The sequence below is a fragment of the Phyllostomus discolor genome, chromosome 14, assembly GCF_004126475.2.
Source record: "Phyllostomus discolor isolate MPI-MPIP mPhyDis1 chromosome 14, mPhyDis1.pri.v3, whole genome shotgun sequence".
Lineage (NCBI taxonomy): Eukaryota > Metazoa > Chordata > Mammalia > Chiroptera > Phyllostomidae > Phyllostomus > Phyllostomus discolor.
Window position 1 is genome coordinate 11,416,013 of NC_040916.2, and position 26,186 is coordinate 11,442,198.

Below are 26,186 nucleotides of genomic sequence, written 5' to 3' on the forward strand. Positions count from 1 at the left end.
TGGGCTGATTAAATAAAAAGTCTTGGTGTCCAGGCTTTTGAAATAATGATAGGTCCTGGCTGGGTAGCTCATTTGGTTGGAGCGTCATCCCCTACACTAAAAGTTTGCAAGTCCCATCGACAGACAGCCAATGGATGTTTTTCTCTTTCCTTCTCTCTCTAAAATCAGTAAACATATCCTCTGGTGAGGATTAAAAAGAAATAATGAGCTCTGGCTGGCATAGCTCATTGGATTGAGCATGGGCTGCAAATCAAAGGGTTGCCGGTTCAATTCCCAGTCAGGACACATGTCTGGGTTGCAGGCCATGTCTCCAGTGGGGGCCATGTGAGAGGCAACCACACATTGATGTTTCTCTCTCTATCTTTCTCCCTCCCTTCCCCTCTCTAAAAATAAATAAAATCTTAAAAAAAAGAAATAATGGTAGGAACCTCATAGTCAGGATGCAAAATTGGGGTTAGCCCTGCTCTTCCCTCCATCCCCTAATCTGTTTCTTATTCCCAGACTGGGAGCTTTGCAGATTTGTGAGTTCCTGGAGTGTAGACACTTGCAGATGTGACGGATTTTAGCTCAGTTCTGACAAATAATCTTGCTGCCTGCCTTGGTCTGTTTTAGGGCCCTTAGAGTTATCTTGCTGGGAAGGTGTGCAAGAGCAAGGGCAGACCTCAGTAAGATTCCTTGAATGTGGAGGAGAAGAGGCTAAGAAATGGGGCAGCACATGCATAAAAGCATGAGGAAGCCACATGTGAGAAACAGCAACTCATTTTTTTTTGTGGTTGTCTAATACACACTTGGGGAGAGAAACCACATCTTTTGTCAGTCTATGTAATGAATAAATAAATGGTTATTTGGTGGTACCTTTACTAAGTATTTTGACTCTGCCCAATGCCAAAAGTAGACATTAGCTGGCAGCAGTGTGTGTTCTTCATGAAGGCCAATATCAAAGTGTAAATTATGTATCACTTTATCCTCTTTAATGAATCTTTAGTTCATAAATAGTTACTTAAACCTGGAAAATCTGGAATCCAAGAGGTCAAAAAAAGATTTAGGAAAGTATTGGAGCTACTGCAGTATTTTGAAAAATTGAATTGAAATTGAAGGTAAGTCTGCAACAAGGAAGCAAAGGTTTCCCAAAACCTTGCATTTCTTTGCTTTTGACTCATAACACATGTATAAGTTTAACATAGGTACATTATTATTTCATTTTGGTCAGGAGCTCTTATCAGTAGTTGTATGTCAATGACTTTGGCAAAGAAGATAAAACAAATAATTATCACAATATATTTGATTTGATTGAGAGGAAAAAATATTTAGAATGTTGGAGTTCATGCATTCTGCAAATACCTCTCGTCTTTCATTCACTGCAACAGATACTGGGGGTAGGAATACAAAGGAAGAACAGCTCCCGCCTTTAGGGAGCTTACAGTGTAATGGATAAAAGCTTGTCCTAAATTAGCCGACAGAAACATGATGGCCCTTGAATAGGTGCTGTATAGTTGAGATGTGGAATAGAGATGTGGGAGCATGGGGGAAGGAACATCTAATCCTTTGGGAGGGGAAGATGGGGCTGTTAAAGCGGACTTCAGAGAGAAGTTAGTTTTCGAGAGAGCTGATTCCTGAAGGCTGGGGTGGATATCAAAAGAAACAGATGGCTTGAAGATCTGGAGGTGCAAATTGCGAAGGATTTGGCTGAACCCCAGAGAAAAGAGACTGCCAGTTGAGCAGGGAGCAGACATGGTGGACTATAAAAACAATGACAAAGCAATCATGGCCACAGAATCCACTGAAGACTTTTATAACATAACATAGTAACATATGCTTTAGAAATGGATAATTTTAATGGAAATATGAAGGGTGAATTGAAAGGGGCTAGGAAGACCAGGGTAGTTTTTATTTTCTTAATTTCTTAAAAATTTATTCATTGGGGTACAACATACACACAGTAAAGTACATGAATCTTAAATGTTTAGCTTGATAAATGTTTTCATATATGTATGCTTATGTAACCACTAGCCAGCTTAAGAACTTCTCCAGCATCCCAGAAGTCTCTCCTGTGCTTCCCAGACAATTCCCATTATAGCCTTCACTCCTCCACTCCCCATTTCCATGCAAAGCCACTATCTTCTATCACCATAGATTTGTTTACATTGTTCTTGAACTTTATATGAATGGAATCATAGACTATGTAGTCTTATACATAGTTTCTTATGCTCAACATTATGTTGTAATATTTATCCTTGTAGATGAATGTAGCAGGAGTTGATTCTTTCTCACTGTTGTGTATATCCCATGGCGTGATTTTATACCACATTTAACTAACTCATTTTACTGCTGATTGACACTTGGTTATGTCAACTCTTTGGACCTTTTGAATAATCATGCTTAGAACATTTTATATAATGTGTCTTTTGTTAATGGATATACCTACTCATTTTTGGGGGGTCTATATCCAGGAGTGAAATTGCTGTTATTATCAGTATTTTTTCCTTTAGTCACTCTGGTACTACATTCTGTTAGGTGGGCATTTGACGATTATGAATAAAGCTGCTATAAATATTCACATATAGGTCTTTATATGGACATATATTTTTATTCCTCTTGAGTAAGTATGTAGGTATGAGATTGCCGGGCCATCTAGTAAGTGTATGTTTGTGCAGTAAGAAACTGCTGAACTATTTCCCAATGTGGCTGTATCATTTTGAATTCCCACTGGCAACCTAAGAAAGTTTCAACCGGAACTCCTGTCCTTATCAACATTGTGTAGTGCTACTTTGAAAAAATGTAGCCACTATTGTAGTTCTAAGGTGGTACTTCAGTGTAAATATTTTTAAAATTGAGATAGAAATGACAGGGTCTTTCAAATGATACAGCGTGCATAGGGAAGGAAAGAAGACGCCCGACTGGCGTCTCTCTCCATTCCTGAACTAAGAGTGTGCACAGGCTGGGCAGCGGTGTGGCAGACCAAGCTGCCGGGGGCGTGGTGTGGCCATAAGAGCTGTCACAGAATCTAGAAGGCGACGGAGCTAGCGCGCAAGGAGACTTAGTAGAGATGTCTCAGTTTTCCACAGTGACGAGCGTAGCGGTAGGACCACCTAGCCCTCGCCGACGTGCCAAACCCAGGTCCGCCTGCAGTTCAGAATTTAAAGTGACGTCTTGCTCCCCCAAGATGCAAGAAGCGGCCTGACCCGGAAGCTTCTCTGCCGACCCGGAAGCAGAGGGGTGGGAGGTGCCGCGGTAGAGCCACCGCCCCCAAGCAGCTGGGCCGCCGCTTCGCTGCCGTTTGGGGAGCCCGGAGAGCTTCGGCGCCGGGTTGCCCTGATGGTCCCCGGCAGGCGGCGGCGGCAGAGGCGGCGGGAGGATGACCTCTCCCCGGGAACGGGGTGCCGACCTGGCCCGTTTCTACACTGTCACAGAGCCTCAGCGACACCCAAGGGGCTACACGGTGTATAAGGTCACCGCCCGGGTGAGTGCTGGTGTCAGGCTTGGGTAGGAGCCAGAACTGGGACGTGAGGGGCTGGGGTGGGGACCCTGGTGTGGGGGTACCTGAGCCCAGGTCAGAGCCGAGGGTGGGACTGGGTGCGGCTGGTGCGGGGACGTGCGTCGGAGGTGGGGGCTTCAGGAAGGCTGGGGTGGGGGGCTTAACGTGGGCTGCCCGGGACTCCACGGGAGGTTGTGTTTCCATTCCCGAGTGCTGCAGAGGTTGATGCTTCCATTGATGACTCAGCCTCCATCCCACTGGGACTTTCTCTTCTGAGGTTGAAATTTGCAGAAGTGGTTGCGCTTGCTTCCGAGGGATATGCAGATTAAAGAAATAATTTACGTATTATTTTATTTATGTAATAGATAATACTTCCTCTCTCGACCATTTTATACAGTGTCGTGTTTTGCACCGAGGCAGACAGACTCTTGAGAAGGATGTCAATGGTAGGGCCGCCAGTAGGACCTTTTTCTGTCTGTCTTTTTGCCTTTGAGTTTTTCATGGTTTACAGTAGGACACCATGTGGGAAATTATACTGAGAGTATCTTGTGTGAGTTGTCTTGAGGGTCCATTTAAAGGCTGTGAGTCTCCTTTGTATTAATTTATCCGGTCCAATTTTAGTACCCACTTTACGTTTCATTGCTCTTGCTCCTTTTAAAGAGTTTGTATCTCTCTTCTTGGAAAATAAACAGTAATAAAATTAAGTCTATATGTATGCAATGTATGTATGTATGAGTATGCATGTATATTAGGCATTTTGTGCACATCACCCCAAGTTAATCCTAGTTTTAGTGACGAGGAAACTGAGGTTGAAGGAAGTTTTGCCCAACTTTACATTGCAAGTCAGCAGCACATCTGGGATTTGAGGCCACTTTTGCCTAACTCTAAATTATATAAAAAGTTATGAATTAACTTTATTGTCACCATTCATTGTTGCAAAGGAAAGGTACAGATAGTAGTGATAACACGATATACATTTGGAAGACGTAGTAATGTGTGATAGAGAGCTCAAGAAGTAGGTCTTGAGAAGTGCTTGGCATGTTTTGTGGAAATGGCGTGCAGCTGAGACAGACGTAAGAAGTATGGGATGAGCAAGTTTGTTAAAAGATAATAGACCAGGCCTGGCAGAGGGCTGCACTGAGAACAGAGGGAGATTTGCTACTCCCTGTTTGCAAGTGAGGTGGTTGTACAGGTGTAGTGTAAGAAGTATTTTTTAAGATTAAGGGGCCCTTACTATAGCACTTTTGAAACCTTTGTAGTCATTGGGCCCTTCAAAAATCTAGACTTCGTTTCCTAATGTGATTTATGGAATTAAAACGATTTTCAATGTATGTAATGTTCCCCTAATAGCACCCTGTTCTTCCCTTATTATAATACTACAGTTACATTGTATCAATCTGTTTATATGTCTGTGTCTCTAGGACATCTAAAACTGGTCTCTGTCATTGGTATTTGTTTAAGGCAGAGCAGGGTACACATGCCTAAGATACATTGTTGAATGTTTTCCTCTCCATTCTAGGCAGCACACCCAGTATATGTTTAGTTCCAGGCAGGAGTGCTGTGAGGTATTTCAGGGCTGAATAAAGTGTGGACCTTTCTTTCAAGGATACTCCTAGTAGAAGAGAGTTTCCTGGATTTGTATAAGATAGAACGTGTTAAGTGCCATAAGAGACTAGAGAAGAGCTATGGGATTTCAGAAGACAGAGATTGCTTCTGGCTCAAGGGATCAGGGAACGTGTACCAATTAAGACAGGTGGTCAAAGGCGGGAAAAATCCAGACAGGTGGGATAAAAGGAGAGAGCATCCTAGGGGGAAGGATAGGTAGAAGGGGTAGAGCCCATAAAGGCTTGAAGGTATAAATGTGGGTGGAACCTGAAGGGCAAACACTGTGAATGATAATTGCTAGTATTCTTACTTTACCAAAGGCAAGGTTAACCCAATTCATATCTTAAATATCTTTTCTTCAGAGGTGAGCTATTTACTGAACTTACTTTTATGAGAGTGTAAATTAGAACATAAAGTAGCATGTTGCCTCGGAACTAACCAAGTCCATATAATATGCATGCTACATATTGCTGTGGTTTTCTGAACTTGAAAATTGCTTACACTGCCTTTCTTCTCCTTGCCCTCATTTATTGCTTATGTTGCCGATTGCAGTTTTAATGTTTGAGGGTCAACATGAAGGTATACTTAAAAAGTATCTGTGCTTAATATTATAAAACAAGTAAAATATTTATTAGTTTTTTAGTCTGAAGGAGAAAAACATCTTTCCCCAGAAGAATTAACCCAGTAAATAGTACCCTCCTGAAGAACTTCATGAGATAAAAATTAGGGATGTCTTCTCTATGTTCCCTTACTTTCAGCTTTGAGGAATAATCTCCATATTCTTCATCCTTGCAGGGTTCTTTATGTAGGAGTAGAATTAGAATCTTTGGAAATACTATTGTTAAATTTTATGTAAATTTTAACATAAAAGCTCTTGCATCCTCTTAAATCTCCTTTCTACTTAAAAAAAAAAAAACACACACAGTTATTTGGAACCTTGCAGGTTTAGGTAGAAATCTTGTGGCCAGTTACAAGCTTGTTAACAGATTTCCTAGTTAACATCTGAGTTGCTTATTAAATGTTACCTAGAACAAGTACCTCTAATCAGAATTGAAAAACTCTTTCGTACATTTCTATGAGTCTTCAGGTGAAAGAGACAGAGATATAAAAGAACCAGTAGCAGGTTTGGGTTGTTTCATCATGCTGAGTTTTCAAAATTCTCATGTTGTAATCAAGATTTCCCGACAACATTGAGTGGTAATTCTTGTCTGCATTCTTTCCAAGAGTGTGGAAAGCAGAAGGTATACCTTTATAGAAGACACAGTGTTGCCTTATGGCTTTATTTTGTTTATATTGAGGCATAATTTATACACTATATAAAATTCACCCATTTTAAGTGCACAGTTTGGTGAGTTTGGACACGTGTACATACTTGTATAAACACCACCACAGTGACCACGGCAGAAGTTTCCCTGAGCTCCTTTGCACTCAGTCCCCTCTCTCCAGCCCCTGGCCCTTGGCAACCACTGGTCATCTTTTTGTGTTAGATTAGGTTGTGTTTTCCAGCATTTTATATAATTGGAATTATACAGATTGCATTTTGGGGGGAGTGGTTTGGCTTCTTTAACTCAGCATGATTATTTAAGATTCATCTCTTTTATTGCTGACCAGTATTCCATTGTATGGTTATATTACAGTTAATCAGTTCACCTTTTTGGTGGGCATTTGGGTTGTTTCCAGTTTTTGGTTATTATGAAGACAGCTATTATGAACATTTGTATGTAAGTGCTTGTATGGACATGTGCTTTCATTTCTCACTAGAATATAGCTTTGTATACTGTAGCTTTTTATTGTCTTGTTTTAAAAATAAATTTTTATTTTTCACTTGCAATTAACTTACATTATTATATTACTTTTAGGTGTATAACCCAGTGATTAGTCACTTATATAACTTACCAAGTGGTATTCCCTGATAAATCCAGTATCCATCTGGAACCATATGGAGTTGTTACAGTATTATTGACTATATTCCCTAAGCTCTGCTCTGTGTCCTTATGACTATTCTATGAATACCAATTTGTAGTTCTCAATCCCTTCACCTTTTTCACACATCCCTCCAACCTCCCTCTCAACTGGCAGATGTCTGAATGTTCTCTGTATGAGTTTATTTATATTCTGCTTGTTCGCTTATTTTGTTTTTTAGATTCCACTTACAGGTGACATCATATGGCATTTGTCTCTGACTCATTTCACTCAGCACCGTACCCTCTGTGTCCATCCATGTTGTTGCAGATGACAAGATTTTATTCTTTTTTATGGCTGAGTCATGTTCCATTGTATATATGCATAACTTCTAATCTATTTATGGGCACTTAGGTTACTTCCCATAGCTTGGCTATTGTAAATAGTGCTGCAGTGAACATAGAGATTCATGTGTATTTTCTATTTACTGTTTTGGGTTTCTTCAGATAAATACCCTGAAATGGAATTGGTGGGTCCTCTTTGCCTTTGTTTTAAAGTGTGTTTTGTCTGATATAAGTATTGTTACACTAGCTTTTTTTTGTTTCTTTGTTTCCATTTTCATGAAATATATTTTTTCCATTCCTTACTTTTAGTCCGTGTGAGTCTTTCAATCTGAATTGAGTATCTTGTAGAAAGCATATGTAAGGGTCTTGTTTCTTATTCATGCAGCCATCCCGTGTTTTATGATGGAAGCATTTAATTCATTTGTTTTTAAAGCAATTGTTGTTAGAAATGCATTTATTACCATTTTATGATTCATATTTTTGATCTTTTTTCTTTCTTCTTAAAGAAGACCCTTTAACATTTCTTGTAATACTGGTTTGGCAGTGATGAACTCTTTTAGCTTTTTCTTGTTTGGGAAGCTCTGTCTTTCAATTCTAAATGATAGCTTTGCTGGGTAGAATAATCTTGGTTGCAGGTCCTTGCTTCTCATCACTTTGAATCTTTTGTGCCAGTCCCTTCTGGCCTGCAAAGTTTCTGTTGAGAAATCAGCTGACAGTCTATGGGAGCTCCCTTGTAGGTAACTAACTGCTTTTCTCTGCTGCTTTTAACGTTCTCTCTTTGTCTTTAACCTTTGACATTTTAATTATGATGTGCCTTGGTGTGGTCCTCTTCAGGGTTCATCTTGTTTGGGACTGACTCTCTGCACCTCCTGGACTTGTGTTCTTTTCCCTTCTCCCAGTTAGGGAAGTTTTCTGGCATTTTTTTGTTTAAAAAGATTCTCAATACGTGCTCTCTTTCTTCTCCTTCTGGTACCTCTATAATGCAAATGTTGTTATGCTTGATGTTGTCCCAGAGGTCACTTAAACTACCTTAATTTTTTAAAATCCTTTTTTCTTTTTGCTGCTATGATTGGGTGTTTTTATTAACGTGTCTTCCAAATTGCTGATTTGATTCTCTGCCTCATCTATTCTGTTGTTGATTCCTTCTAGTATATTCTTCATTTTAGTTATTGTAGTCTTCATTTTTGATTGGTTCTCTTTTATATTTCCTATGTTCTTTTTTTATGCTATTTAAGTTCTTATTAAGTTCCTTGAGCATGCTTATAACCATCGCTTTTTTCTGTTTTAATTAAAAATTTTTTTATTGTTCATTTACAGTTTTGATTTTCTAGTTGTATTTTTTTCATTACCATTTAGTCCCTTATACCCCAACCTCCTCCACAGTTGCCACACTGTTGTCCATGTCCATGAGTCCTTTTTGTTTTTTGCTCAATCCCTCCCCCACCTAACTTCCACCCCCACTTAGCTGTCATCCTGCTCTCTCTCTCTGAGTCTGTCTCTGTTTTGCTTGCTAGTTCAGGTCGTTCATTAGATTCCACATATGAGTGAAATCACATGGTATTTGTCTTTCTCTGGCTGGATTATTTCACTTAGCATAATGTTCTTCAGGTCCATCCATACTGTCACAAAGGGTAAATTTTTCTTCTTTTTTATGGCCGAGTAGTATTCCACTGTGTAAATGTCCCATAGTTGTTTTATGCACTCATCTACTGATGGACATGGGCTGCTTCCATACCTTGGTGATTGTAAGTAACACCGCAGTGAACACAGGGGTGCTTATGTTCTTTTGAATTAGTGTTTTGAGTTTCTTTGGATTCCTAGAAGTGGGTTCACTGGGTCAAAAGGCAGATTGATGTTTAATTTTTTGAGTTATCTCCATACTGTTTTCCACAGTGGCTATACCAGTCTGCATTCCCACCACTGTGCAATAGAGTTCCCCTTTCTCCACATCCTTGCCAGCTCTTGTTGTTTGTTGATTTATTGATGACAGTTACACAGACAGGTGTGAGATGGTATCTCATTGTGGTTTTAATTTGCATTTCTTTGATGATTAGTGATGTTGAGCATCTTTTCATGTGTATGTCATCTGGATTAGCCATCTGTATGTCCTCCTTGGGGAAGTGTCCATTCAGGTCCTTTGCCCATTTTTTAAAAAGATTTTATTTGTATATTTTTAGAGAGGGGAAGGTAGGGAGAAGGAGAGAGAGGAAGGTAGAGAGAAGCATCAATGTATGGTTGCCTCTTGCATGCCCCCTACTGGGGACCTGGGTCACAACCCAGGCACGTGCCTTAGACTTGGGATTGAACTGGTGACCCTTTGATTTGCAGGCTGGCAATCAGTTCACTGAGCCACACCAGCTAGGGCTCTTTGCCTATTTTTTAATTGGGTTGTTTGTTTTTTTGGTGTTGAGTTTTATAAGTACTTTATAAATTTTGAATATTAATTCCTCATCAGATCTATTGGTGAATTTGTTCTCCCTTTCTGTGGGAGAGTTCCTTTTTATTTTGTTGATGTTTTCCTTTGCTGTACAAAAACTTTTTAGTTTGATGTAGTCCCGTTTATTTTTTCTTTTGTTTCCCTGCCTGGGGAGATATATCTGATAAAATATTGCTATAAGCAACATCTGAGAGTTTGCTGCCTATCTTCTAGGATATTTATGGTTTCAGGTGTAACATTTAAGTCTTTAATCCATTTTGAATTTATTCTTGTGTGTGGTATAAGAAGGTGGTCTAGTTTTATTTTTCTGCACGTATTTGTCCAATTTTCCCAACACCATTTATTGAGTAAACTATCTTTGGCCCACTGTATGTGCTTTCTTCCTCTGTTGAATATTGACTGACTAAAAAGGTTTGGGTTTATTTCATGGCTCTCTATTCTATTCCATTGATCTATATGTCTGTTTCTATGCCAGTACCATGCTGTTTTGATTACTCTTGCCTCTTAGAGTACTTTGACATTAGGTAATGTGATTCCTCCAACTTTGTTCTTTCTCAGGATCACTGTCACTATGTGAAGCATTTTGTGGTTCCATATAAATTTTTGAACTATTTGTTCTAGTTGTCTGAAATATGTTATTGGAATCTTGATAGGAATTGCATTGAATCTAAAGATTGCTTTGGGTAATGCAGACATTTTAATGATGTTAGTTCTTCCTGTCCATGAACATAGTCTGTGCTTCTGCTTACTCGTATCTTCTTCAGTTTCTTTCTTCACTGTCATAATTTTCCAAGGATAGGTCTTTTATATCCTTGGTTGGGTTTATTCCTAGGTATTATTCTTTTTGAAGCAATTGTGAACGAGAGTGTTTTCTTATTTTTTCTTTCCATTAGTTCATTATTGACATATAAAAATGCAACTGGTTTGTGGATAGTGATTTTCTATCCCGCTACTTTGCTGAATTCATTTATCAGTTCTAGTAGTTTATGGTGGAATCTTTGGGGTTCTCTACATACAGTATCATGTCATCTGCAAATAAAGACATTTAATTCTTTACTTATTTACTTCTTCCTTTCCAGTTTGGATACCTTTAATTTCATCTTCTTTTCTGATTGCTGTGGCTAGGACTTCCAGTACTATGTTGAATAAGAGAAGTAAAAGCAGACATCCCTGTCTTGTTTCCAATCTTAAGGGGAATGCTTGTAGTTTTTGCCCATTGAGTATGATGCTGGCAGTGGGTTTGTCATATGTGGCCTTTATTATGTTTAGGTGTGTTCCCTCTATTCCTACTTTGCTGTGAGCTTTTATCATAAATCTGTGCTGGATTTTACCAGATGCTTTTTCTGCATCTATTGATATTATCAATGGTTTTTATCCTTCAGTTTGTTTATGTGATGAACACAGTTACTGATTTGCAAATGTTGTGCCATCCTTGCATTCCTGGAATAAATCCTAGTCGATCATGGTATATGATCTCTTTGGTGCATTGCCATATTCAGTTTGCTAATATTTTGTTGAGAATTTTAGTGTCTGTGTTCATCAGAGACATTGGCCCTTAATTTTCTGTTTGTAGCGTCTTTGTCTGGTTTGGAAATAAGATAATGCTGGCCATGTGAAATGAACTTGGGCTTCCCCCCTCTTGAATTTTTTGAAATAGTTTGAAAAGGAGAGGTGTTAGTTCTTGGAATGCTTGGTAAAATTCACCAGTGAAGCCAGCTAGTTCAGGGCTTTTTCTTTGTTGGTAGTTTTTTGATTACTGCTTCAATTTCACTAAGTGTAAGCTGTCTATTCAGATTCTCTGATTCTTTCTGACTTAGTTTTGGAAAATTGTATGTTTCTAGAAATTGATCCATTTTGTCTAGGTTTTCCGGTTTGTTGGCATATAGTTGTTCATAATATTTTCTTACAACCCTTTGTATTTCTCTGGTCTCGTTTGTTAGTTTTCCTCTTTTGTATCTGATTTTAGTTATTTGGGTCCTCTCTCTTTTTTTCCTTGATGAGTCTGGTTGAAGGTTTGTCAATCTTATTTATCTTTAAAAAAAAAAAAACTAGCTCTTGGATTCATTGATCTTTTGTACCTTTTTAAAGACTCTGTTGTTTATTTCTGCTCTGATTTTTATTATTTCCTTCCCTCTACTCTGGACTTTGGACTTTGTTTGTTCTTTTTTAAGTTCCTTTAAGTGTGAAGTTAGATTGTTTATTTGAGATTTTCTTGTCTTTCAAGATAGGCCTGTAATGCTGTGAATTTCTCTCTTAACATTACTTTCCCCGTGCCTCACAGATTTTGGATTGTTGTGTTCTCATTTTCATGTATTTCAAGGTACCTTTTGATTTCTTCTTTGATCTTGTTGTTGACGTATTCATTGTTTAATAACATGTTATTAAGCTTCCATGTCTTTTTGTGTTTTTCTGTGTTCTTTTGTTTGATTTCTAGTTTCATAACGTTGTGGCCAGAGAAGAGTGTGATTATTTTCAATCTTCTTAAATTTATTGGGATTTGTTTTGTGTCCTAACATGTGGTCTATCCTAGAAAATGCTCCATGTGCACTTGAAATATATGTGTATTCTGCTGTTTTGGGGTGAAACACACTGAAGATATCAATCAAACCCATTTGATCAAAGCCATTATTTAAGGCTGCTGTCTCTGTTGATTTTCTGTCTTGAAGAAAAATCAACATTGGCCCTGGGTGGTGTGGCTCAGTGGATTGAGCACCAACCTGCAAACCAAAGGGTCACCGGTTCACTTCCTAGTCGGGACACATGCCTCGGTTGTGGGCCAGGTCCCCAGTACAGGGGCATGTGAGTGGCAACTACACACTGATGTTTCTTTCCCTTTCTCCCTCTTTTCTCCTCTGTCTAAAAATAAAATAAATAAAATCTTTAAAAAAATCTATCCATTGAAATCATTGGAGTGTTAAAATCCCTGACCATGACTGTATTTCTGTCGATGTCTCCCTTTATGTCCATCAAGATTTGCTTCACTTATGTAGGTGCTCCTCTGTTGGGTGCACAGATGTTTACTAGGGTTATATCCTCTTGTTGGAACGTTCCCTTTATCATTAGGTAGAGTCCTTCTTTGTCTGTTACTATAGCCTTGGTTTAAAGTCTATTTTGTCAGATATAAGTATTGCTACCCCAGCTGTTTTTTCTTTTCCATTTGCATGAAATATCTTTTTCCATCCCTTTACTTTTAGTCTATGTGTATCTTTTGACCTGAGATGGGTCTCTTAGAGGCAGCATATATACGGGTCCTGTTTTCTTATCCATTCAACTACTCTATGTCATTTGGTTGGAGCATGTAAGCCATTTCATTTAAGGCGATTATTGATACGTACTTATTTAGTGCCATTTTATTGTTAGACTGTTTTCCTCTGTTTTTTTTTTTTTTTTCTTTTTCTTTTTCTTTTTCTTCTTAAAGCAATCCTGTTAACATTTGTTGAAGTGCTAGTTTGTTGTTAACAAATTCCTTTAGCTTTTTCTTGTCTGGGAAGCTCCTTATTTCTCCTTTGATTTTAAATGATAGCCTTGCTGGGTAAAGTAGCCTTGTTTGTAGGTCCTTGCTTTTCATCACCTTGAATATTTCATGCCACTCCCTGAAATGATTCTGTTGAGTAATCAGATGAGAGTCTAATTGGTGCTCCCTTGTAGGTAACTATCTGCTTTCCTCTTGTGGCTTTTAGGATTCTCTCCATGTCTTTTTAGTTGCGATGAGTCTTCGTGTAGGCCTCTTTGGGTCTATCTTGTTTGGGACTCTCTGAGCTTCCTGGAATTGTGTGTCTTTTTCCTTCATTAGATTAGGGCAGTTTTCTGTCATTGTTTCTTCAAACAGGTTCTCGATCCCTTGCCTGCTGACTTCTCCTTGTGGTGTTCCCATGATTCGGACGTCATGATGCAGATGTTGTTTTACTTCGTGTTGTCCAGAATGTTTGTTAAGCTCTCTTCATTTTTAAAAAATTCTTTTTTCTTTTTCCACTCTGCCTGGGTGTTTTTTTCTCTCTTGTCTTCTGAATCACTGATTCGATCCTCTGCTTCATCTCGCATACTGTTTATTCCTTCCAGTGCCTGTTTATTTACTTCAGATATTGCATTCTCCATTTCTGACTGGTTGGTCTTTTTTTTAATGGTTTCTATGTCTTTTTTCATGCCTTTTTTCCTTGAGTATCCATATAATCATTACTGTAAACTCTCTATCTGATAAATTGCTTATCTTCATTTCATGTAGTTCTTCTGGAGAATTCTCTTGTTCTTTCATTTGGGGTCTATTTCTCTGTCCTCCCATTTTGGCTGCTTCTTCATATTTTCTGCCTTAGTTATTAAACTAATCAGCCATCAAAACCAATCAGTTTTAAACTAATCAAGCTTTTATCAGCAGCCCAGTTTAAGGTCTGCAGGGTGGGGCAAAGTAATTCTTGGGGGCGTGGCTGTTGCTCGCCTCAGCCTGATGCCTTTCAGAGAGGAGTGCTCTCTCTGCCTGAGAAAGGTGGCTTCTGCAGCGAGGGGAATGACTCAGCACAGGGAACCTGGCGACTGTTCCTTCGGTTCTCCCTTCAGAGCCACCTCCCCCAGACTTTCCTCAAGCATCTCGAGTCCACTCTGCCCTCTTTCTGCCGAGCCCGGGGTAAGTGGCTGCAAATGAAATTTTGTGTGTTCACTCTCTAGGAGGCTGTCTGCATTTCCAGCCCTCTTTCCCTGGTAGACAGAAACCCTGCTGTTTTTCACACTTTTGTGTTATTTGGGTTCCTTTCTGGCTCTGGTGCTGTAGGCTGGGGAGCTCAGCCTCCGATTTAGGCCCCACATGTGTCTGTCCGGGAACCCCGGCTGCTGAAATATCCCTCCGGGACTTCAGCTGCCACCCGTGGGAGCCCAGCCAGCCCTCTTGTACCTCCTCTGCACTCCCTATCAGACTTGTGCTGGTGAAGTGGTTTCTCCGGTCTGTGCTTGGTTATAAGGCTTCTCTCCAGCTGGTGTTCACTTGGTTGTACAGGATGATTTCTCTGCAGTGCAGTTGCAGTTTGAGGTTGGGCCTGGGAGGAGGTTAGTGTAGCTCCCACTTATTCTGCCATCTTGGGTCTCTCAAGTCACTTAGAGGGATAAAAGAACTCACTAAATTTTAAACCCTTAACCTCTTACATTATTACAAATGCCCAGTATTAAAGCTGTGAGAATATTAGTGTTCATTTGTTTAAACAGTGGCTCCAAAAAGATTTCTTGAAGAAATTCTTGGTTTTGGTGTAATCTGGAGGTATTTTAGCAAATAGAGTAATTATGGGGGTAGGGAGGGAGATTAGTTTGTTTTAAAATGTATTTATGCTTAAAATCTTTGAAAAATAATAGCTCTCACATTTAACTTTTTTCCAAATTCTTTTTATCTGCCCTTTTTTGTTTTTGACTCTTAATATTGCTTAGTAGAACATTATCTCATATACCAAAAATTTTAGTGAGTTTAAAAAGTTTTTGTTTACATCGTGTTTACTGACAACCTATATGCCCAAATATTAAGTTTTTATGTTAAACTATAAACTTTTTTTAACCTTAAGGATTTCGATTTCCTTGAACTTTGGTTGGAAAATAGTTTACCTTAGAGTGGCGCTTTACTAATTGGTAAAATTTGAAGTGAGAAAACAACTCAGCAAACATTTATTATGTATCTAGAGGTAACTTGCTGTTAGTTTCTTTGTTCTCTCATGAGATTTTGGGATTTTAATAATGTAGAAAGCTGCAATTTCATACTTCCTGTGTATTATTTTCATAAAAACTTGTTAGAAAGTGTCTAAAATTTGTCCCATTGACTTATCTGATGTGGGAGTTCTTCCTCTCCAGAGAACTGAAAGTATAGAATGTCTAATTAGGGTTTGTGCAGGTGCCGTCTCTTGGGATCAGACTACCTGGCTGGCGGATGATAACCAGCCCAAGTATTCTTGCCAGCCAGTGACACCTGCAGCTCTGTAGGGAGAAGAGAGAGAGGGGAGCTGAGATGCAGGTGATGGGGTGGGAGGGAGGTTGAGTTTGGTAATGGGATGTTTGCCTGTGAGGTGAGCGCTTTGAGGTACCGATCCTTCTGGCCAGAATTCTTTTTGTGTGTGTATGAAATGCAGTTTAAAGGTGTTGCTATGTTTATATGAAAGTATATGGATTTCATGAAAGTCAAAGGTCTGAAAGTCAGTTTTGCATGTATTGTATCAATAAATGTGTCACCGAGTTTGCCTAATCACCACATGGGAAATGTTCGCTACAGTGCAGCCTCACATTTTTGCATATCCTATTATACCTGCCCTACATGTGAAGAGGCGTGTCTTTGAGAAATGAAGAGTGGGCATGCCCCTCTTTTCTTTTTTCATGTTTGTTTATTTGTGTCTTGACACCTAATTTGTTAAAAAGTATGTTACTTTTGTAACACACTTTATCTTTAGCTCTTTTATTACCTTAAAGTAGCAGCTTAACACTAAATGCAATAGTCGTCAGAGACTTGAAATAATAAATTGCTCATAAAAGTACCTTCTTAAAATGTATATTTAACTACTCATTTCTAAATGGACTTATTTTGTAATTTTTTTGGCAGGAAATATAATACTTAGATTTGACTACTTTTTATAGTTTTGTTTTCCAGTAGCTATTTCTTGATCTTATGAAGAAAGTTCTTTAGAATATATCAGAGTTGAGAGGGTGATTTCAAATTACCATAATGGTAATTAGGTAGAAGAGAGTTTTTGACTCGACTTTTAAGGAAACTTAGTAATAGTTGTTAAGTAGATAATATGAGTTAGCACACTGCAAAGGATTTAGAGGACCTAATAACGTAGGATCTGTTGACTATTCTGGGCCTGAGCTAGGCCCCATGCTACAATGTCTGGTCTTTGTTTTTTGTTTTCAGGATAGGCAAGAAGGCTCCTGTAAACATTGTGTTTTTTGGTTGTTGTTTTGGTTGATTACTGAGCTTCAGGTAAAAAGGCAGTTCATGGCTAGTGCCAGGATAGTATTCAAATTTCTTTCTTCTTAATTCTTTCTGTTTGCAAAAGTGCTTCTTCAACTTCTATATTTTGGTTGATGTACACTTCTTTGTAAAGACAAAATTGACTTACCTGACAGACGTTAGGAATGACTCTCCCATACTTGGAATTTTAGTCTAGGAGGGCCGGTTTCATTACGCCCTGGAAAGAGCGCTCTGTTTGGAATCAGAATTGTGAGCTCCAGTCCCGCTGTTGCCGACCAGTATGGTTAGTGTGTTCCCGTGTGCTCTTGGGCCTTGGCGGCCCCAGCCTCCCAGGCAGCACTGCTGTGACCAGTGAGTGCAGGAAAGGATTTACTGTCTCAGCACAGTAAGAGACAGGTACCTTACTTGTTTCCCTAGATTTCGGATTTGCTTTTGGTGTTAACAGGGGCAGATGGACTGCAAGCATTGCGGTAGCATTGCTCAGCTGTGCTCCGAATTTTAGTAGGTGTTGCACTAAGTAAATAAAATAATAAATAAACAACATGATGAAAATGAGTTGAATGGATAGATGACCTTGGGAAATACTATATACCTTCCTTTTGGAGATTTTCGAGGCATAATAATGTATATTATGTGTTTCTTTTTTAAACAAAGGAAAACTTTGTTTACCTGAGTTCATCATTAACCCTTTGAGATCACCGATTTTAAAGAATACTGGTGTTCCATGTGGCATGGTTTGTGAAGCACAGCTTTTAGGTAATAATTTTCAAGATGACTTGACATTAGAATTCTCTCTCTATGTATATACATCTTGAGACTTCTCAAGTTATATATATGTATAATAGATACCGTACTTACTGAGCCATTGGTAGTTAATGCTTGCGATGGAAATTTATGAAGTTTCAATGAAAGATGTCACTGCTTTGAATTCCAATTTTTGTGGAATTTGTTGCCTGAATTTTATGACAAAACATTGAAATTCAACAAAATTACTAAATATTAGCAATCTCTATTAGGGTGAATTTAAGTAATTTTGTGTTAGAATTGATATTGTTGAGATAATCTGAGGCTTCAGTTTTGTTCATTTTTAGTATGATCTTATTCTTTCCTCAGATTTCTGATTGCTATTCTTATTTTTCATCAGTTTTGCAGTTCTGCCGAAGAGATTTACATAGTTGGAAGAGTTGTTACTAATGGACACTTGGGCTCAATTCACGTTATCCTAGTCCTTGTGGGTTTTCAGTTTCCATTTCAGAGGTCACAGCCTTAACTTGTTTAAATGAAATTACACAGGTGGGACTACTGAGTAACCCCTTACAGTGGGGTGCCGAGTGGTTGAGCTTGGTAAGGTATCTGGCGAGTGGTTGCTTTTCTAGTGTGGTGACACAGGAATCAGACCTGGGGTGGGAGAGTTAGGGGGTGGAGGGATTGAGCAAGAAGGAAAAAGGACTCATGGACAACAGTGTGGTGATTGCTGGGGAAGGGGAGCATAAGGGGGCTAAATGATAACGGGAAAAATACAATAGAGATTAAATAAAAGTAAATAAAAGAGCTGAGGAAACAATAACATCAACAAAGAAAAAAATAATACAGAGCACTCAGTCCCCTCTATACTTGGTCCAGATGCAGCTGATTTTTATGCTGCTGATTTTATGGAGGCTGGGAAAGGGGTCAGGCAAATTCGGTAGAATAAGGTCAAGTGAAGGTGAAGGCCCGAGGTATCCTCTTGTGAATGTCATATGTGCACTTGAGCATGTGGACTTTATTTCAGCTGCCTTTTTGCTTAACTTTTTAGTATATGTTTTAGACAGTGAAATTATATAGTTGAGTTCCATGTAAGTGATATAATATGGTATTTTCTTTTCCTTTATGCAAATTGCATTTTTAATAAAAATAGTGTTGAAAGTAATTACACAAATGTGAAATCTTAAATTTTGATAATGACTAGATATTTCCGTATGTGTTTTGTTTCAGGTTGTTTCACGAAGAAATCCAGAGGATGTCCAGGAGGTAACATGCTATTCATATAAAAATTTTATTTTATTTTTTATTGAAGAAATTGAATTTTTTGTCAGTCTTTATATTTGTATATTTATGTGGTGATTGTCTTCAGCTCACAAAACAGTAGCAGAAGTGCCCTATTTCAGACCTACTGAGTACATTTTAAGTTTTAGTAGGATTTAAATTATAGAAATAAGAATTTGAGGAATTATTCAGACCTACTAAATATGTGTTAGATTTTAGTAGGTGTTAAATTATATAAATAAGATTTTCAGGAATTACAATGCTGTTTAATAATGTGATAATTTTTCTGATAGGTAGCATTCATAAGATTTCAAGATTAGTTAAGAGCCCTTATTTACGTATTTCAAAATCATGATGCCTGTTTAATAAAAAAGTGAAAAGTATTTGGTAACTAGTATTAATTTTAAAGATTTTAACTATAAAATTATGGGTTTCTGTGTACTTCCTTTTTTCATTGAATTAACATGTTGATATCTTGGAGAACTGCTTTGGGTGTATACGTTTCTTTTTAAATTTTGTACTTGGTAAGCTCTTTTGCAGATTCTTTCCCACACTCAAAAATGATATTTTGTTATATTTTTGCTTAAAACTGTGGTTCTCTGTAATTACTTTGTGCTTCCATACTGTTAGGAACCGTGTCTGAGGAGCTTATTTCTTTGAACACTTTTTGATTTACTTGTATATTAGTACTCACTCATTTTCTTCTTTAAAATTAATTTATTTTCCAATTACAATGGACATGCAGTATTATATTAGTTGCAGGTGCACAACATATTGATGAGCCATTTATATACCTTATGAAGTGCTCACCCAGCCTTATTTTTACTAAGATTAGGACATACTGTATATTGGGCATTTTTTTTCCTACTAAAGAAACAGACACTGTAAGTTGGCAGTCTTGATTCTGCAACAGTGTTTTTTTTTTTAAATTTAATTTTAATGTCTTTAGGTGGGATATGTGCTTTTTATTTTGCCACAAGCTCCACTACTTACTGAAAAAACTATGGCTTGATTCATACTCATACATTTAAGTTGATGGTTTGGTAGTGGTTTGTTTGAGTATGGAAGATCAGGTTAGGCGTGTATATGGACTTTTATACATTACCATTTCTTACTATATCTAATATGTTTGTTTTTCCCCCTATGGTTAAAAATAGTTCAGTAAAAGACACATTTTAAAAAAGATTTCTTAGTACTTTCCGTAGGGTTTTGAGATACCTTACACCCCCTGCCCCTAATAGCCATGAAGAGAATATTGTGATATTGTTACTGTGGAAGAAAAGAGTGTACATCAATCTATCTGTCCTTCGAAAGTGGCCGTGAAAGTGACTGGCACCACGGATTGAAATGCTCTCTACTTAAGTGTCATGCGATTGGTGTGACCTGTGCTTTAGGATGTAGAGTTCTTTCGAATGTTAAGCTAATAGTTAATACCAAGGTTTTCTGCTTTTTGAAAATGTACAGCTCTGTTGAAGTTGAAAATGGGGTGTGTTTCTTATGGATGGGTTGTGTCTGGTTGCTGTGCTGTAGTTTGCAGCTTGATGTTCCCCTTTTCCAGGGAGAATCCTGAGCCAGCCTATCATGAACATACTCTCTGCCATTTCCTTAATCCTTTTTTGGGGAAAACTCTTTTATAATAACAACTGTTGGTGAACCATTCATCAGAAAACTTGTAAGTGTCCTTTAGTCAGATGATTGCATGGTCCTTTGTTAGAAATGCTATACAAAAATCAGAACATGTTTTCTATGTAGCTGGCTTCTTAAAATATAGAGTAATCTGGAAAGTATAACATACTTTATTTTTATCCTCACCTGAGGACATGCTCATTGATTTTAGAGAGGGGAAGTGGGGGGCAGAGAGAGAGAGAGGGAGAGAAACTCAGTGGGAGAGAGAAACATTGATCGGTGAGACTGAACCCACAACCCAGGCAAGTCCCCTGAGCAGGAATGGAACCCACGATCTTTTGGTTTACAGGATGACGCTTCAGCCGACTGAGCCACATCAGCCAGGGCATAATGATACTTCTGGTTTACCGTGTTTCATTTAAACATTGGAATTCTCATCTAGGAGGGGAGGAGTTCACCTTCAGGGTGTGTTTCCATTCCCCTTCCTTGTACTTTCTGTCTTCATTAGCTTACTCATTTAGTTACTGCTCTAGAATGTAGGCTTCGCAGGGCTGCTGAGGATTCGTGGATGCATAGTGCATTTAACCAAAGATAGGGCTAATAATATGCTGTCCTTCTAAAACCAGAGCCAGTTGGCTGTTTGTTTATACATATACACATACATACGTGCATGCGTACATACCTTGGCATGTGTAGTGTTTTCTTCCTAAGAATGCTTAAATACTAACATGGCATACATAATTTAAAATTGTTCAGGATAGATTCCCCCTCCCTCGCTTATCTGTTAAACATTTCCTCTGAATTTTAGTTATCAGAGCAGCCTGGGTGCATGGGAGGGGGGACAGCAGCAGTCCCTGTGGCCTCTCCTTCAGAAGATCCTCCAGCGCGTGGATACTCTAGTGAGCAAAGAGAGAGAGGGAAATGTGCCCTCCCTTTCCCCACCCTTTAAAAGAAGTAACCCATATGTAGCTCCGTTTCTCTATAGCTAGTAAGTTTTACTGGTGTCAGAAATGTGTCAAAGGGAAGGAAACCCATAAGCAAATAGTATGGTAGGTGATCCAGCAAGTTGTAACTACTGCAGGAGAGTAAAAAGGACAAAGTTCATTGGATTGAATGGTTTTGTAAAATACAAGAGATCTAAAGGTTTTTGGTATCAATAAATGAAGTTATCTTAAAATTTTTTATGTAAAAATATTTAAGGGGATGTTTTTAATAAAAATTAAGCTTTTATTAAACTTGTAGTCTATATATCGTTGTCATTAAATTAATATTTAATTGAGGAATTTTACTCATAACTTTAATGAATAAGAAATTTCTGCAGAATTGGTTCAATAGAACAATAGCTGTTACATGGTATTTTTTACAATAAAAGAATATTAGATTGTTAGAGAAAATAGTTTTTGCATGTATCTTTTGGGACTGTATGTAGTCCAATTGTAACATTAAGACTTGTTGAAGGAATGGAAGTGTGCTTCTGTTCACTTTCCCATTTCGAAGATTTTTAGAAATGTCCAAAGTGGAAGGTGTAAGAAGAAAAGCCGTCAGTGAATGGGGCCATTTTGTGATGGTTTGGTTTCCCACAGTTCTTGAGGGCTTTTATTTGCTCTTAGGTACTGAAGTTCTAAGGCTCCAGCGTTGAGAATAAGGAGTATGTGAGTGAATAAATTAGGACTTGGTGAAGAAATGCAGATTCTCACCTTGGGGGTATGGTTCTTATTCTTGCTCTGACAACCTGTCGGTTTATATGCCATGGCATTTTGATCATTATTTTGTCTTTATTGTGATGAAACTGTTAACTTTTGCCCCTGAAATCACTCTGCCTTTATTTCACAGTGATCCTAACTAGACTACACATTTTACCTGCAGATTTGTCTCCATGAGCAATGCAGTCTTTGGAGTAGCTCTCATGTCTAGTTTATTATGGCTTTAAGGATGCCATCACCTTATTTAAGGTTGTTTTTATAAGCCCATTACCCATTTCCTCCTTGAGCCCTTGGCAGTGTGGTACTACCATAATTTGAATGTTTTTTTGTGTGTGGCATAATTATGTTGATCCATCAAAGTTAAAAACTGAGAAGCCCAAAATATGAAAATTGAAATCCATGTAATTTTACTATCTGAGAACGTTGCTTTTCAAGCTTTGGTTTAGCTCTCAGTTCTTGCTGTGTCTTTTGCTGGAATTGTTGGTTCTTTGTCCTCAGCATTTGTCTCATTCACTTTCATTTTAAAATAAAATTTCTTCTTCCATCTACGTGCCCTCTCTCATGTCACAGTCAGGTTTCTTAAACACTTTGCACTTGGTTTCTCTTCTTTACTTCTGGTTGGTCCCTCAGTGTTAGGGTTCCCCATCATTCTGTTGTTAGACTCCTCACCTCATCCCAGATGCTGAGATACCTCTCCCGAGTGATTGCCACTGCTCTACTGACTCTCTGAATTAATACATCCCACTTCCTTCTTGCTCTTGAACTCCAAACCCATCTACCCTATGGGATATTTCCAATTAGGTGCCTCACGAGCACCTAAATCAAATGTATCTAAAATTGAACTTTGCCCTTATCTCAAAACAGCTTCTCCCTTGGCTTTTCATCTTAAGGAGGAGCATCACTCTTCATCTCATTGCAAAACCAAAATTCTAGTTGTATTTGACATCGCTCTCCTTTGAAGAACTTCATCCACAACCCCTTCTTTCTTCATTTTTGTCGGTCTAATCACTGCTTCCCTTTAGGTTGTTCACCTAAGATAATCCTTTCTATAAAGCTGCTGTCTTGTGAGTGATGCGCTTACTGTGTTGGCTTGTTCGTCCTAACTGGACGGGAGCTCCTTGAGGGCAGGGATCGTGTTTCTCAGTCCTTCCTCCTTTGGGCCAGCACAGTGCCCAGCACAAAGTGGGGCCGGGAAAGTACTTGTTTGGGTGACTGTTTTTGTTGTTGAGTGAATGAATAAAGGGAAGCATCAGGAGAGCAGGTTACTTAAGTTAATTCATGTTACCTCTGACTAGTGCCCTAGGGTTATCCCTGTGTTAGAAACAAGAAACTTGTTAATCATGGTAGAATTTTTGATAGTCTGACCAAGCTCAGTGATGAATTTCATATACCCAAAGAGTAAATTTTTGACAAGAGTCTTAAAACTTTGCTTTTTAGCATTGCACTCTAATCCTGAGTTTGTCAGAAGTGAGGTAGGTAGGTTTTTTAGCAAAGGCCCCAGTACATGAGGTGACAGAATTTAAAACTCAGTTTTCCTCGTTGTGGTGACTGAGGGGTGAGTCAGTGATACCCAGGTAATGTTCACATCCTTTTCCTAGAGCTGTCTGAGCAGTTTGGCATTTTAATTGGAAATTATTGGAAAGTGATTTTTCTCTTGATTTTTTTCCCTTCAGTAGTAGGTTAGTTCATTAATAAATGTGAGACCATTTAAACTGCTGTTGTATTCTGATTTGTGAGTATTCAATGATACAGATGTTCTCTAAGTATTATACTTAGTAAAGTATAATACTTCAGTATGGCTAGTGTGAGTAAGGAACTGATTGTTTTTTAAGTCTATGTAAACATTTATTTGACTACAATGTACCGTATATAAAGTGGTACTATTACATGTAATACAGTTGCAATCTAAATGAAAATGTGGGTTTTATTCAGTTGCACAATTGGCTAGTGTATCTTCTGGGTAATGTGATGTGCAGCTAATAGGAGTGAGGGGCAGAGGAGTCGGTAAGCAGGGTTATTTTTAGTCAGAACTGTAAACTCCAGTTACCCCCCACACTGCTGGGGAATATGGAATGTATCAGCTGAGATGTTAACTGAAAAAGCAAAACTGTAACAAAGCCAAATGTGCAGCCCTGTCTATTTTACATGTTGTATAATCCAGATGCTTGTTGTTTGTGAAATGTACTAGTTTTAATGGTATTCTGATCAGGAGTCACCTTCTCCCAGAATCTTACTATTTTGAATTGAGATTTATGAAATAAAAAAGCTCATGTTAATTACTTTCTACATAGCTATTGTTTCTCCTGTGTTATGCACTTTGTCTATCCTTTTAGGCAAATGCTGAATAGGTACTTTGTATATAAAATTGTCTACATGAAATATTTTGTGTTTGTAAATATGATGTTTTTGAGACAGAATATATATTTTGACACCTAGATCATTTCCATGGCCAATAGTAATTGACTTTTGAAGAGGTTAAATGACATTTTAGGTAGGACAGACCTTCTTTGTTGGATATTTTTTAATACTTTTCCAGTATGAAGGAAACAGTGCTTGTTCACAATGAAATTTAAAAATCAAGACAGGAAAAGTTGCTCTTTTATACTTTTAAAGTAAATGTTCATGAATCTTACTTACATAGTTAATCACATTGGTTAGAACGTATACTTGTTTGCTTTTGCTTGGTCATTTTGAGCACTTTAATGAAATGATTATGATTAGATATCTGGACCTAAATAGTTTCTCTATGAGATACACATTTAATTTTTTTCTCCCAGATAATCATATGGAAGAGATACAGCGACTTTAAGAAACTACACAAAGAACTATGGCAAATTCACAAAAACTTATTCCGACATTCAGAATTGTTTCCTCCATTTGCAAAAGGAATCGTGTTTGGTAAGTGACTATATTTAATTTCTGATTTTAAAGCGTGACGATTAGCAAACTATGTGTATATGCCAAACCCTGAAGTTGTGTCCCAGGAAGTCAGAAGCCCCTTTACGTACTACAGTAATTCGTGTTGTGCAGCAAGCAGCAAGCACGTGCAGTGGTTTTTCATGTTCTAGGTGCAGTTTTGCTAACTCAGAATGCACTTATCCTCTGTCCAATAGCAACACAGCAACAACAGCGCCAACCAATCAGATAAAACAACATGTGAGAACATAAGAAAAGATGATGTTGAATTAGTCTTCTAGATCTTAATTTTTTTATTTTTAATATCTGTCTTGCAAATGTTGACCCATTTATTATATAATATCAAAAATTGTTGATATCACAGATTTCTAAAGGAAATTTTTTAAACACCTAATTATAACTATTCAGACTTGGATAGCAAGACTGAATAGGCCAACTTGGATAGACAGCTATCCACATCTGAATAGTTATAGTTTATTTTTTTCCCTACAGGCTTTAAAAAAGAAATGGCCTCCAGGGCTGAGATTAAATAAAGTTAATAAATTTTCTGCTTCATCGAGGACATTTTTAAGTGAAACTGGCATTTTAAACAATGTTAACACGAGTGAGTGGCAGTGGGAATATGCTGATTACTAGTGAGTGCAGTTTGGTGCCGTTGCCGTGGCTCCTGCTGGGAGGCCAGCAGTTTCCCTGCCGCTGGTTGTAGATGATCTTCAGTGCAGGTGTCGGTGTGGTGGGTAATGCAGTGGCTGTGTTATTGCCATGAAATGGTCTGACCTTGTTGGTCTCTTAGAAGTCCATTGGGGGACCCTCAGCAGCCTGTGGCTTATGTTTTGAGAACACAGAAGCGCACGTGCACAGATCTGTACACACACGTATGTACATACACATGGGTATTCCTTGCAGCATTTCAGTAGAAGAATACTGAAAATAAACTGAATTTTCTTAGTATGTGATTGTATGGGTGTGCCGTAATTTAGCCAATTCATAGAATTCTTCAGCTATTTCATATATATTGGTATGGAAATGGGCCCAAGGCGTATTTTTAAGGTATAGAAAACAAATGTTGCAAAGCAGTGAGTTTAGTGAGACCCCTTCTGTGTTTAAGTGCACATACGTGTTTGTGTGCAGATGTTACCTGCACACGTTTGTGTAAAGTGTAAAACCTCTGGGCCGTGGGAGGAGGGCTGTTTTTGCTTTTTACCTTAAACACTCTGGACTT

General features: G+C 38.2%; 1 protein-coding gene across 5 annotated transcripts in view; it reads left to right on the forward strand.

Annotated features, from left to right (window-relative positions):
- The first annotated feature begins 3,212 nt into the window (after positions 1 to 3,212).
- The window catches only part of RPS6KC1 (ribosomal protein S6 kinase C1), a 156,000-nt gene continuing 133,026 nt past the window's right edge, over positions 3,213 to 26,186 (forward strand). For 2 of the 5 annotated variants that reach the window (XM_028530747.2, XM_028530748.2), the window contains exons 1-4: positions 3,215 to 3,460; positions 18,669 to 18,704; positions 20,278 to 20,391; positions 24,826 to 24,946. Coding sequence is in view for 3 of the 5 variants with exons in the window: in XM_028530743.2 (XP_028386544.1) it covers positions 3,356 to 3,460; positions 18,669 to 18,704; positions 24,826 to 24,946 (262 nt within the window). In the remaining 2 variants the exon portion in view is untranslated. Of the gene's footprint in view, positions 3,461 to 18,668; positions 18,705 to 20,277; positions 20,392 to 24,825; positions 24,947 to 26,186 lie in introns of all 5 variants that reach the window. The other 3 variants (XM_028530745.2, XM_028530746.2, XM_028530743.2) reach the window with 2 other exon arrangements.